The sequence below is a fragment of the Palaemon carinicauda genome, chromosome 1 (genome assembly GCF_036898095.1).
Source record: "Palaemon carinicauda isolate YSFRI2023 chromosome 1, ASM3689809v2, whole genome shotgun sequence".
Classification (NCBI taxonomy): Eukaryota; Metazoa; Arthropoda; class Malacostraca; order Decapoda; family Palaemonidae; genus Palaemon; species Palaemon carinicauda.
In genome coordinates, this window is record NC_090725.1 from 247482673 (window position 1) to 247496753 (window position 14081).

The 14081-nt window shown below is 37.8% G+C and overlaps 1 protein-coding gene across 1 annotated transcript in view; it reads right to left on the minus strand.

Moving 5' to 3' along the window:
• The window catches only part of LOC137654904 (protein regulator of cytokinesis 1-like), a 147964-nt gene extending 133887 nt beyond the window's left edge, over nt 1–14077 (minus strand). The window contains exon 1 of the mRNA XM_068388819.1: nt 13951–14077. Within this exon, the coding sequence (XP_068244920.1) occupies nt 13951–13988 (38 nt within the window). The 5' untranslated portion in view covers nt 13989–14077. The remainder of the gene's footprint in view (nt 1–13950) is intronic.
• Between the last annotated feature and the right edge of the window lie 4 nt (nt 14078–14081).

The following is a 14081-nucleotide window of genomic DNA, read 5'->3' on the forward strand; positions in this document are numbered from 1 at the left end:
TATATATATATATATATACAGTGTATATATATACATATATATATATACAGTATATATATATACATATATATATATATATATATATATATATATATATATATATATATATATATATATCCATCTATATATATATATATATATATATATATCCATATATATATATATATATATATATATATATATATATATATATATATATATATATATATATACGAGGGTAATCCAAAAAGTTCGTGGAAAATTTTGAAAAAATCTTTATTTAGCAAATACTGACTTACATATTGTTATAATTTTTCAATATAGCTTCCAATCCTAGCAATGCATTTGACCAAACGATGTTTCCAGCATTTTAGTCTATCTTTGTAGAAATCAGAACTTTTAGATGGGAACCACTCCAAAGTTGCAGTTTTGGCATCATCGGTCGAAGGAAACCGCATTCCTTTCAGGTGTTCTTTTAATTTAGGAAACAGAAAAAGTCTGAGGGAGCCAGATCATAGCTGTATGGTAGATAAACCAGGATTTCCCACCTAAATTTTCTCAAAACATCTCTTGTCAATACTGACAAATGGGCTAGGGCATTATCATGGTGAAAAAGAATGCCCCTCTGAAGTTTGCCAGGCCTTTTTTGTACAAGAGCTTTATTAAATTTCCTTAGAACACTCACATAATAAACCGCTGTAACTATTTTGCGTTCTTTAAGGAAGTCAACTAATGCCATGGGAATCTCACAACACTGTGGCCATTAATTTCTTTGCAGATCCGTCTGCCTTGAATTTCTTTGGGCCATCTGAGCCATTAGAGAGCCACTCTTTTGACTGGATTTTGTTGTTTGGATCAAAAAGATAAACCCATGTTTTATCACCAGTAACAATCTTGCTGAGAAATTCATCTTCGTCTGTTTCAACTCGATTCAAAATGCTTACAGAAAGATCTGCTCCCCGATCCATGTGTTGTTGCCGCAACGCTTTCGGCACCCATCTTGCTGACAGCTTGCTTAAACCACAGTTATCTACCAGAATAGAATTTGCTGATCCACGTGAAATTACCATTGCATTAGCTATGTAATCAATGGTAATTCTCCGACCTTCTCGCAAAAGAGATCTAAGAGCAGTTACTTTTTCTTCGGTTATTGATGTTGACGGTCTCCCACTTCGATGATCACCTTCACACTCGATTAAACTCTCTCGGAATCGCTTAATCCATTTGTAAACGGCAATCTTTTTAGGGCCATTGTTTCCATAGATAGTGTTCAAAGCTTCAAGTATCTGCTTACTTTCCCAATTAAGTTTTGTAAGGAATTTAACGTTGGATCTCCTCTCCAATTTGGAACACTCCATAATTCTCGAAGGTAGGGGTTACTCTCAGTGTATTTAAAACATGTTAGCGATAACGAATTAAGCTATACAATTGTTTCCAACATGAGAAAGGATGAAGGATTCGTGAACACACAGTTTGTCTCAAATTTAACTGACCATTTGAAATTATCCAACGTTTTCCACGAACTTTTTGGATTGCCCTCATCTACTCTTATACATATAGTATGATAGTAAGACTTGAGAGATGTGACCAGTTAAAGAATAAGTGAAGCAAGGAAGATAGCAAAATGTGAAGAACAGATTGGAAAGTGATTCAAATTGTTTGTAAAAGCCATGATGGGAATATATGAAGGAAATGTCGATCCACCTAATCTTTAATGGATGTGAAGTGTGGAAGGTAAATGTAAAAAAATAGAAAAGATGGTTCAAGCTTTTAATATGAACTGTTTGCATTGTACTGTACATGCAGTATCAGAAGGATTAATACGGTGATTAATATGCTAGTAAAAACGGGACATTGCAAACATGGGTAGACGGTCTTATGACCTTTTGGAAAGGAAGGACTTTAGCAGCCAGGAAGCACATGGGTGAATACAAGAGAGGTATTGGTGCACTGTGTAGGTGAGATTCAGTGTGTTTCATACACCATCAGTGGCATGGAAGTTTTAATCTTCGTGGGTTTCATCTAGGGTTCAGCAATTAAAGTATGAAAGTGCCAGTGACTGTTGTTGCTTTTTCTCTGGATCCATACCTTGTCAAGGAAAGGAGTCACAATACATACATACATACATATATATATATATATATATATATATATATATATATATATATATATATATATATATATATATATGTGTGTGTGTGTGTGTGTGTGTGTGTGTGTGTGTGTGTGTGTGTGTGTGTGTGTAAAACACCAAATGTAGCCGCTTCTAGTCCACTGCAAGACAAAGGCCTCAGACATGTCCTTATTCATGCCTAGGGTTTGACCAGTTTTCATCACCATAGCGGCCGCTGCGGATTGGTGATGGTAAGAGACTAGTACGATCGCTCACAGGGTGGCCCTGACTATAGTTCGGCTTTGCTGATCATGGTGATACACAAACCCTTTCGCCACTTTAATGTATCCCCACTCTGAAAGATATATATATATATATATATATATATATATATATATATATATATATATATATATATATATATATATATATATATATATATATACATATATTGTATGTAAAGATAGATAGATAGATATACTAAGCAATTCACTCAATCAGTAGCCTTGAAGCTCCACTACAACTGTCACTGCTGCATTCATCCTTTACCATCTATATCTTTATGAACCTTTGGGTATCAGGTGAAATTTATATAATCTTATACATACATCATCATCAGTCGTTACTAGACCACTGCAGAACAAATGACTCAAACATTCCATTCGCGTCTGTCCTTGGTTCAAACCCGCAAATTTTCTGAGTTCGTCAATCCATGGTCTTCTCTTCCATCCCCTGCTTCTTTTGCAATCTCTAGGGCCTATTCTGTTACGCTTAATGTCAATCTATATCCTGCCATTCTCATTATATGTCCTGCCCATGCCCATTTCTTTTTCTTATATGTTAAAATATCCTCTACTTTAGTTTGCTCTAGCATCCATGTTGCTATTTTTCTGTCTGTGTTAATCACATCATTTTTCTTTACATATGGTAGATGGTTTTATACACACACACACACACACACACACACACACACACACACACACACACACACACACACACACACACATATATATATATATATATATATATATATATATATATATATATATATATATAATGTTAACTTAAACACTGGATTTCTTTTGTATTTAATTTCTTCTTCGTACAATTGATAGGGAATTCTTTCCTCTGTGCTTCCCCCTCTCCTTAATTAGATACGTTGAGGTTATAGGTATGCCTACAAGTTTTTTTTTCTTTTTTTTTAATATTTCACCAAATGTCGATTATATTTCAATATATTCTTTTTATTTTCAAAAGGGTTTGCAGTAGTTTAATTATCTAAAGACGTGAAAGCATTTGAAACTTTCTATTTCCGTTCTGACATTAAGATGACGTAATGCTATTATTCCCAGGGAAAGGTATGTGTCGTTGCTTATCCGTGCGCTGAGAGTGTAAGATGGCTTTAATGTTTACTTTCGGGACAATTTAAAAAAAGGGTTTATTACTCAACAACTTTTCCAGCATTATCATTTCGTCTTGCAAACAACATGAATACAAAACGATTTAATTTAGAAATACGGACATATTGCATATAGCGTATTAATTGTCACAAGCATTTACTAACGGCAAACTTTTGAGTCAGACAATCAACACAAGGGCGTACATAAAAAGAAAAAAAATAGCAACGATTAAAATATGATGAAAGAACATAAAGTAATTAACAGATACCGAAGAACAAAATTAGAATAAAATTCAAACGTCAAAGCAAAGAAAAATTTAAAATTCCGTTAGTAAGCAGATTAAAGAATACGAAAACAGGCGTTCTTTCTCGAAAGTTAAGATCTATGCAAGTAAGTAGAGTTAAGACCCAATTCAGATTCTTCCTAAGAATACGGTATACATCAATCTCATTAAAGAAGTAGCCTTAATTGGGAATATTTAATCAAGCAGTAACAATTTCAGGATTTTGTTTTCCATGTTTCACCAATAGTTTCAAATGTTTATATCGGCCTTTGCAATTAGTAAATATTTCTTTTGTGGTCGATATTAAAAATATCGGCATTTAATGCTGTATATAAAAAAACACACACACACAATTTGATTCAGTGCTGGTTTAACGGATCACCACAGTTTTTGCAAAAGTTTTATACAGACAGTAATTCATATACGCATTAATCGAAGAATGACACATGTACAATTATCATTTATAAAAATATTAGACAATAACAACTCTACGAACCAGATGTTCACAAAACAAATTTACGACAGCAATTGATACTGTATAACTGATATGGCCCGATTTTTTTTGGGGGGGGGGGGTAGGGAGTGGGCAGTCTCGCTGTTTTAACGCCTGTCCTGCTTTCTTTTAAAATTAGCACAACGTGAGTTTTGTCCCTCTTTCCCCAACTTTTTTCAGCTACAAAAACATCTGTAACCATTTTAATGGCATAGTACTGATATTTTGTTTAATTTTGCCATTTCAGTAACTGGTAAATTCTATTGTTTTCTCTGACTGCTACGATACCCAGTGAAGGGGATTAAAAGAATATTGTAGACTGTAAAGTGTATAAAGTGCAGCCCTTTGTAGCGACTGATGCTAGCACAATAAAGGGCTGAGGAAGTCACCAAAGGTACGATGGTTGTGTGTGTGTATTTATATATATACATATATATATATATATATATATATATATATATATATATATATATATATATATATATATATATATATATATAATGAATGCCCCGCTTTTACAGAAACAAATCTGGTCGCCTTAAATATTACAAATTGTTAATTACGAGAAACAAAACACTTGTTCATGAGGTGGGAAACATTGGCCCCAAATAGATAAATTTATTTCAAATATTGAAAACCGTATCACTAATATGTCAGTAAGAAAGCTGGAAAAACATACATGGTCATTAATTCAACAAGCTAACGAAGTAATTTTTTTAATAGTTACAGTGTTACCAAAGGATTTTATTCTGAAAAAAATGCATTGACAATTTTACATTCAAGGCATCAAACAATTGCACTGCAATTTATTTTTAAATGAATTAAACTCACTCTGCAGTGACTCACTCAAAACACCAACCATGAAAAACACTATTCTACATGTATCTTTCTCTTCCTCGGGTATCAGATATTTGCAGTCACACTGCAAGTCGACAATCATTTCTTTATAATCTACAAATGTATCTAAAGATTACTTCCCAGCTGTCATGCAAGCATTCTTCTGATGAAGAAGCAGCGTTTAGGATGGTTACGAAAGGATAAGGCGCTAGGTGGGCCGCTGGTAGTTGTTGCGAGGTAGAAGTCATCAATTGTTGCGAGGTAGCTGTTAGGTGCTAACAGAGAGGCCAGGTGAATGCAAGTGACTTTATTCATCAAGATAACGAGCTTATATACAAACAGTTGAGGGCAACAATGGTACAAAAATTCAAACAATGTGAAACATGCAATGGCAAGCTTTTACAGGTTTTTTTTTATTATTAGTGCGGGAGAGAGCGAGAGATGAAAAACAATAACATTACGAAGAATGAGCATGTATAAAACACAAGTGGTACATGGCTACCCGCTTAAAAAGACATACAACGGAAATACGGCACCCTACCCTAGAGAGATAAACTGTTGGCGGGTCATTTTGTGGGGGGGGGGGAGATAGTAGGTTTTAGAAGATCAATGGAGACCCGGTCTTCTTTGTCACAAATGTTAATTAAAAAGCCTTCAGTTTGCGATGGATAACGAGGAAAGGGTTCGTGTAAAGGGGCGTCAGTGGTGGCTTGCTAGTGTGCAGTCATGCGTTGCAGTGTTTTAATCTTTCAGTGTGTTGCTTCACTGGGGGCCTGTAAGTCTGGCAGCAAGGAATCAATTTTCCCACAACGTGACATAGGAGCTGGAGATTATCAGATGAGGTTGCACACGGACAAAATTCAGCAGGGACGACCAACAGATTGCCATACACCAATTCAGCTGGTGAGACATTCAAGGCATCCTTAGGAGTGGTCCTTAATCCAAGGAGGGAAGCTGAGTAAACCAGTTGGAGTCCTTGCAACGGGATATCAAAGCTACTTTGATGATGCGATGAAAATACTCAACCATTCCATTGGCTGCAGGGTTGTAGGTGGTTGTCTGATGTATGGTGATGCCCAGGAGATTAGCTAAAAATTTCCACAATTGAGAGGTGAAAGTGGTACCCTGTCAGAAGTAATATGCTCATGGATACAAACTTGCGCTTTCCACCCGAAGAGTAAGGAGGAAGTACAAGGTGGATGTTGTAGTTTGCAAGGGGATGGATTCAGGATGATGAGCAGAGCGGTTAATCATGGTAAACAGGTAACGGTGTCCTTGTAATGAGGGTAGGGGACCTACTACGTTGATGTGATGTGGGCAAAACGACTCTGAGATTGAGGAGAAGTGCCCACACCTGATTCCATGTGTCGATGTACTTATGAAATACAGGAAGTACAGGCGTGGACCCAATCCTTAGCATCATTAGTAATGTTATGCCAAATGAACTTCACCTTCAGTAGCTGTGCAGTAGATTGGCGCGAGGGATGTGAGAGGCCATGGATGAAATAAAAACACCTGTCAGAGCATAGGGGCAGTTGTCTACAGTCATGGAACTACCAAAACTGATGTCACAGAGGAGGGTGGGATTTGAGTTGTTGAGAGCGATGTTTTCCCAACAGAGGGATGTGCAGGATATCCTACATGCTCTGGATCTTTTCGTTCGGTTTCTGCCAAGGCGTTGTAATCCAATCACAGGGGAATGGCAGCCAATGTGTTTCTTGACATCGGATTCATTTTCCCAGGGTGCAGTTGTATTCAGCCACAGTGGAGAGATATCAGTGTTAATGAGCGCGCCAGGCATCAGACGGTTAATTCCAGGCATGCACCAGAGGCATGTGATCCATGAGAATGATGAAGGGCGTACCTTCTAAGAAGTAGCAAAAGTGACAGACAACCAAATGCACTGCCAGTAATTCGCGGTCAAATGTAGAGTCGCTGGATTCCACCATTAACAGTTTTCTACTTAAGAAGGCCCGAGCTGTTGATCTGCTCGAGAAATACACCAATAGTGACGTCACTGGCATCGGTGGAGAGAAGGAGAGGGGCATGTGGCATGGGAAAAGTGAGAGCAGCAGCAGTTAATAGGGTATACTTTGCATTGCAGAAAGCCGTTTCCTGAAGGGGAAACCACTTCAGGTCTTCTGGCTTGTCCTTGAAGGAGGCATAGAGGGGGCAAGAGTGGCAGCGATGGCTGGCAGGAACTAGTGATAATAGTTTATCCTGCCTAAAAATTCTTGTAGTGCTTTGATGGTTGAGGGCATTGGGAAGTTCTGAACAGCTGATACCTTCTCAGGGAGGGGGTGGACGCCTTCAGAAGTGAGGTGGTGCCCTAAGAACAATACTTTGTTTGCGCTGAAGATACAATTGTCGTACCAGAATACAAGGCCGTTCTGTTGTAGGAGGTCGAAAATGATGCATAAGTGATAGAGGTGTTCCTCTTTGGAGGAAGAGAACACAAGTATATCGTCCATGTAACAGAGGCAGAAGGGGAGGTCTCTTAAGATGCCATCCATGAGCCACTGAAAAGTGCCCCAGCATTACAAAGGTCAAAATAGTAGTAATTGAATGTGTATGTACCGAAGGGGATAGTGATGGCGGTCTTGGAGATGTCTTCTGTGTTTATGGGCACATGATAATATCAGTAATATTGGGGATGGGGTGGTGATCCGATTTAATCTACATGTTCAGACGCCTATAATCACTACAAGGACGCAGGGAGCCATTCTTCTACAGAATAATGTGTAAGAGTGACGACCATGGGCTTGAGGCCTTTTGGCAAAAGCCCATTTCTTCCATTTCAGTGAACGTTTGTTTAGCAGCTGCCAAACGATCTTGGGTCAAACACCAGAATCTGGCAAACACAGGGGACCCCATTCATCTTGAAATGGGGATAAATACCATGCTTGTTGGGAACCGTGATGTGGAGTGCAAGGTCGGAGAGGGCGGGTTGAAAAGGAAGTGGAAATGGGCGAGGAAATTTGCACTGAGTAGTGGCAATGTTACATCAGCAATGAGTAATTTCCAAAGGTATTTGGCACTCCCAAACGAAAGTGTGCGTGTCTTGTACCCGTATGTGGAGATTTTAGATCCATTGGCTGCTACAGGGCGGACGTCAGCAGGCTTAGAATGACTACGTTGTAACCTGGAGAGTGACATTGGTAGAAGGGAATGGCAAACACCAGTGTCTACCAAAAAACGTCACAAGCAATAGCCTACTTACAAATTTTTTAGCCACTGACAACCGTCCACACATTTCTTCACAGCTGCCCCGAATCTGGAGTGGTAGTAGTAGAACTGCAGCTGATAGGCATCAGTAAGTAGCTGTAGAGGTCGTTGGTTGAGTCATGGGTGAGGGGTGGCACATGTGGGTGGTGGGCGACTTTGTTACCACTCCGGTAGGTCATAGGGCAGATGTCTGCGTCTTACTGCATTCAAGTCAGCTCCAGTCATTTTTGGATTGTTATCCTCTTTGTCAGGACTGGAGGCATTAATGGAGGTCTTCAATGTGGGGAAGTGGCTGTTCATAAGGTATTGACTTTGGTCATCAGGTCCTTCATGAGCAAGGTATTGACATCGGGGATGGTGGCACAAACAGGTAGGGGTAGGTATTGTACCCAAAGGGGATGAAGTAGGTTCACTTCTCAAGGAGAGCAGTCTGTGGCAGGTTGCAAGCAAGCAATACTGGTCATTTCCCTGAAGGCAAGCGAAGCCTTTTGGACCCCCAACGGCTGTTGAAAGAGCTGAAAAGCTTGCCTATATGGGTGGCTGGCGATGGGGAGTTTGTTCCAAGAGGTATGTTTTGAGGGCTTCATCGACTACTGGGGTGTCCCTTTGGTGGCAAATCCATTAGGAGATTTCTGGAAAGTGTCCTTGCTGATCACTGCAAGGAAATAGTCTGCTTTCTGCTTGAACAAGTCAAGCACTAGATAGTTAACTGAACTTCTGCGTGTTGGAACCTGACGAACGCTTCTCTACTGGCGAAGAGCGACAGTTTCAATAATGCAGCAGGCATCGAAAAGGCAGGGTAATGAGTGGCATCGTAAAAATGGTAGGGCATAGCAGTGGGTGAAAAGGTGAAGGGCGAAAAGGCAGCGGGAAGCTTGTCCTCCGGCAATCACCAATTGTTGCGAGGTAGCTGTTAGGTACTAATAAAGAAAAGAACGAGCTTTTATATAAAACAGTTGCGGGTAACAATGGCACAATAATTCAAATAATGTGAAACATGCAATGGCAAGCTTAAACTGGTTTTTCATTATCAGCGTGAGAGCGAGAGATTGAAAGCAATAGCATTACAATGTATGAGCATGTATGAAACACGTGCGGTACAGAGTAAATGGATAAGACACAGGCAGGCATACATCAACAAACTCTTCTAGAACCTAAAATGATTTCAGTGTCAACACGCACAGCCGTTGTTATCTAGAGGGTTTTGAAGTTTTACTATCACTGGTGCACTGCACACAGGTCACTGATCATTCCCGCAGTTGACTAAAAATTCTACTTGAAACAATATTGTTCACTACTATCGTGGATTGTTATACGAAAGTTTTTAAGGCTCTGCTAAAGGAGTACAAGAAATTTTAATTGAGTTTCCGTACATCTTCATACGAGTTTATCTAATTTTTATTTCGCTACTTTTTATACTAAGTAATAACCACTTACGGAAGCTAATGTATTGCAATGAATGACATTCCCACTTGTCGAGTAACTGTTCATTGGAAATGTTAATTCTTTCCATTCACGATCTCTACATTGCTAACTGTGTTCCGGGTTTCGTTTCATTTGTTTTCCTTCGAACTGACTTTTCAGATGCTGTTTTCCAACCGTTCTAAAATGCGGATAGGTAATACGGATCCTTATGTCCCTTTTCTCGATAAAGTAAGGGCCCCTAAGCAACATCGTTGCTAAAGGACAGTTTCTTTCTAAATTTATAACATATTTACAGAAGAACAGGACTGATTAAATATTCTGAATATTTCATGTGAACATATACAAGTAAATAGCGACACGAACATTGTAGATGAATCTGTCATCTTTCCTGGCCATTTAATTAACTACAAGAAACAAATTATCATATTAACCTTTGTTTGCCGTATTCTGCATACTGATTAAGTCGATGATGAATTTATGTGTCGATTCCAATCCCAGTCCTAAATAAATTCAAAATATTATAAAAAAATATATTCATATTTCCTTAATATACAAACACTAGATTTCATTACCTTCAGAAAGGGTTCAGTTCATACATAAAACGATATAATATGTTAGCAATATAATTATCAGGTTATCAGATACGTTATAAATATAATAAACAGAAAAAATGACATTGAAAAAGGAACAGACTATTCGCAACATCAATTCAGTTTCTTTCTCAAAAAAAAATTCAATTCCAATGTCAATTCTTGAACTGGAAGGAAAGCCTTCAATTGAAAAGGAATTCAGTTGCAATCATGGTGTTGATTTTCTTCTCCGATTTGATAGGAATCTTGACGGCAAATATTCATCACCAAAAACTTTGGGACGTGCAAATTGTGATCTGATGTAAACTGACAGTGATTTCCATTTCCTTAGGAATGAAGGTTTGGTGTGTAAATATACTAGGATAAGATACAGGGAACACAATGGCATATGTAACTTTTCATCTATGCAGCTGTAAAGCACTATCCCACCTTCTGCTAACCGCTTTTCTTTTTGCACTTGAAGGGAGGTAGTGCTGTAAGTGCACCCCACGCAGTGAACTGTAGGCATTAGTTTACAGTGCAGTGTCCCTAAGCCTCTAGCAGCTCTCAATTTTAACTCTTCATTGTACTTCCATCATAGCTTCCTTTCCTTCACCTTGCCGTGCTGGTCTATTGGAAACGTCCCTGCCTGGTGATGTGCCGGACTAAGGTTCGAGCCCCGCTCAAACTCGATAGTTTCTTATAGTGTCTGCAACCTTGCCATCCTTGTGAGATAAGGATGGTGGTTGTGGGGGAGCCTATAGATCTACCAGCTGAGTCATCAGCAGCCATTATCCTGGCTTGGGGGAGAGGAGGCTTGGGCGCTGATCATAAGAATATTTCAGTCTCTAGGGCAATGTTGTCCTATTAAATAAAAATAGTTAAGGTATGTTCCTTGCTTCTGCCATTTATGAGTAGTATTAAACCAAGCTCTTTCAATTTTTCGTTCATAGTGTAGATTTTCCCTAGTCGTAACTGATATCTCTAAGAATCGAGGCTCATCCTTACGATAATCAGTATGGTAGAATTGAACCACGTCCCCTTTTAACCGTAATAAACACAGGCTTTGGCGAGATGATCGGCAACTTCATTACCAGCAACGTTAGCAGATGATTGGACCAAACTAAGATAAATTCTATGCAATTTGCTATTATAACTTATTTGGATCACTCGTAATTTTATGATCACATTTAAGAGCTATTTCCACCACTTGAACAAAAATAAAAACTTGAATAAATTACCCTGTATAAATTACCATGACTTAAATCTTGTGTTATTGGTGGCCTTATTAGAAAAGGGATTTATTTTGATAATAAAATTAGCTATGTGCAATTCTGTTAAATACATTTCATTATTACAATAAACGATTTATACTTATGAAATCATTAAACCACTTGAATCATGTAATTTTGAAATTAATGTCCAAATTTATCAAATCTTTATTCCTTACTGGCGGCCATATTGGAAAATGGCTGCCATTCGCTACCAAAGTAGAGTTCGAGATGGCCCAATATCTTAAAATTTACATAAGGTCCTGGTCAAACATTCTTCCAAATGTTATGTTTTTAACCCAATTTGGGCAAGCATATGTTTCTTCATATATCCGCCTGACTACAATAGAATGTGGTAAAACTGACTATCCTGTAACATGGACGTAGGAGCAGGGGGGGCTGGGGGGGGGGGCTATAGGCCCCCCCCCCACTTTTTTGCTGAAAATATGCTTTTAAACATTCAGATTTACATTTTGTAAATGCATTTCATCTCTGGCAACAGCTCTTGTACAGTCTCACCCTCCCACCCCACTCCCGCCACGTAGCCTAAGTATCATGTTAGTACCCAGCATCATAGTTTCACAGTCCCGTACGTCACTCGTCACTCGCTTAGTTTTACAGAGAGCAGCCCCAATATTGGTAATCAAGCCACTTAAAATGTTTGACCCCCAGTGCATACCGTGCAAACTTATGTTAATCTATCCATCATTAGGCTACCAAACACTATTATAGTAACAAACTACATTATTGATACGCAGTAATAAATTGAAAACATGACACACGCGAACACATGTAGTTGACGAATATCACACAAATAAACATATGTATATATATATATATATATATATATATATATATATATATATATATATATATAGATAGATAGATAGATAGATAGATAGTTAGATAGATGATATATATATATATATATATATATATATATATATATATATATATAGATAGATAGATAGATAGATAGTTAGATAGATGATATATATATATATATATATATATATATATATATATATATATATATATATATATATAGGCCTATTGGTATTTTATGATTGTTATTGTGTAAAAATTGGAATTGGTCACATAAAAATCTTCCAAAAATATTATTTTGTTTTTGATACAATATGCTGTCAGATGCCAGGAAATCGCATCTGAGGGTGTTTCATCATAAATTTTTTCTGGGGGAGACCCCCCCCCCCCCCCTATACCTTCGCGCCTGCGGCTCCGCCTTCAGTGCTATTTCGAACTTTAGCCCCCCCAAACAGGAAAACGCTCCTACGCCCCTGCCTATAGTTTAATCATATTCTCATTTTGCTTTTTCTTAATATCGTATTTCCTCAGTTAATTCTATTATTACTATACATACGTTTTAACTTCTATTCAAACACTATTCTATTTCTTATTTTCCTCTTAGATATGTAGTGAAAGGATTTGCATATCGCCATGATCAAGCAAGGCTGTACTAATCAAGACCACCCATACTAGGTAGGTTTGCTGTGAGCGATCAGACTAAAGTCTCCCACCATCATCAATTCACAGTGGCCAGTGTGGTGATCAAAATGGCCAAACACCAGGCATGACTAAGGACATGTCTGAGGCCTATGTCCTGCAGTGGACTAGAATCGGTTTATTGTCGATGTATAAAACACACACACACACACACACACACACACACACACATATATATATATATATATATATATATATATATATATATATATATATATATATATATATATATATACACACACACGCATATGAAGCCATTATCTGATACACATTGGGTGTTGAAAAAAAAAGAAACATTGTTGGAGTGTTGGAGGAAACCCCATCAAATTGCTAATACTTTCACGTAATCTATTTTAAAATCTGTTTTCAAGAAAATAAGCTTCAGATATTATCATTTAACTTAAAGATTTAGTATATACATCTCTAATTTGTTTATTTATTTATTTATAAAGGAAAACTTGAGATTATCTGCGCAGATAAAACCAGCCCGCTGTATACTAGGCCTATGCTCGCCCGTGCCCAACGTTGTCATGGCAAATCTCGTATGGGTGTTTGAACTCTCTTATGATATAATAGATGAAATTACTCTTCCCTGGAGATTATTCATTGAAAAATATTTAACCAAATGACATATTGAAGGATGAATTACACTCGATGTTACTAGAGGAAGCTCATATTTCGTAGTATCGTAAAACTATATTTGAGTAAACAGCTGGCTAAACTTTCCCTGACTCGAAAGCACGGAGTTCAAAACATCTACACATACGAGGAAACACCCATAAAACAACATTAATCGATATACTACACATGGAAATCAAATGTTACACTTACATTTCACATTGATGTACAGCTGCAGGTTGAAATCTCATCACAAAACGAGATAATATTATATGAACCGCGACCGCGCTGTCTTCATTCACACCTTAAACAAGACTGACGGATTATGACCTGATTCAATTAGT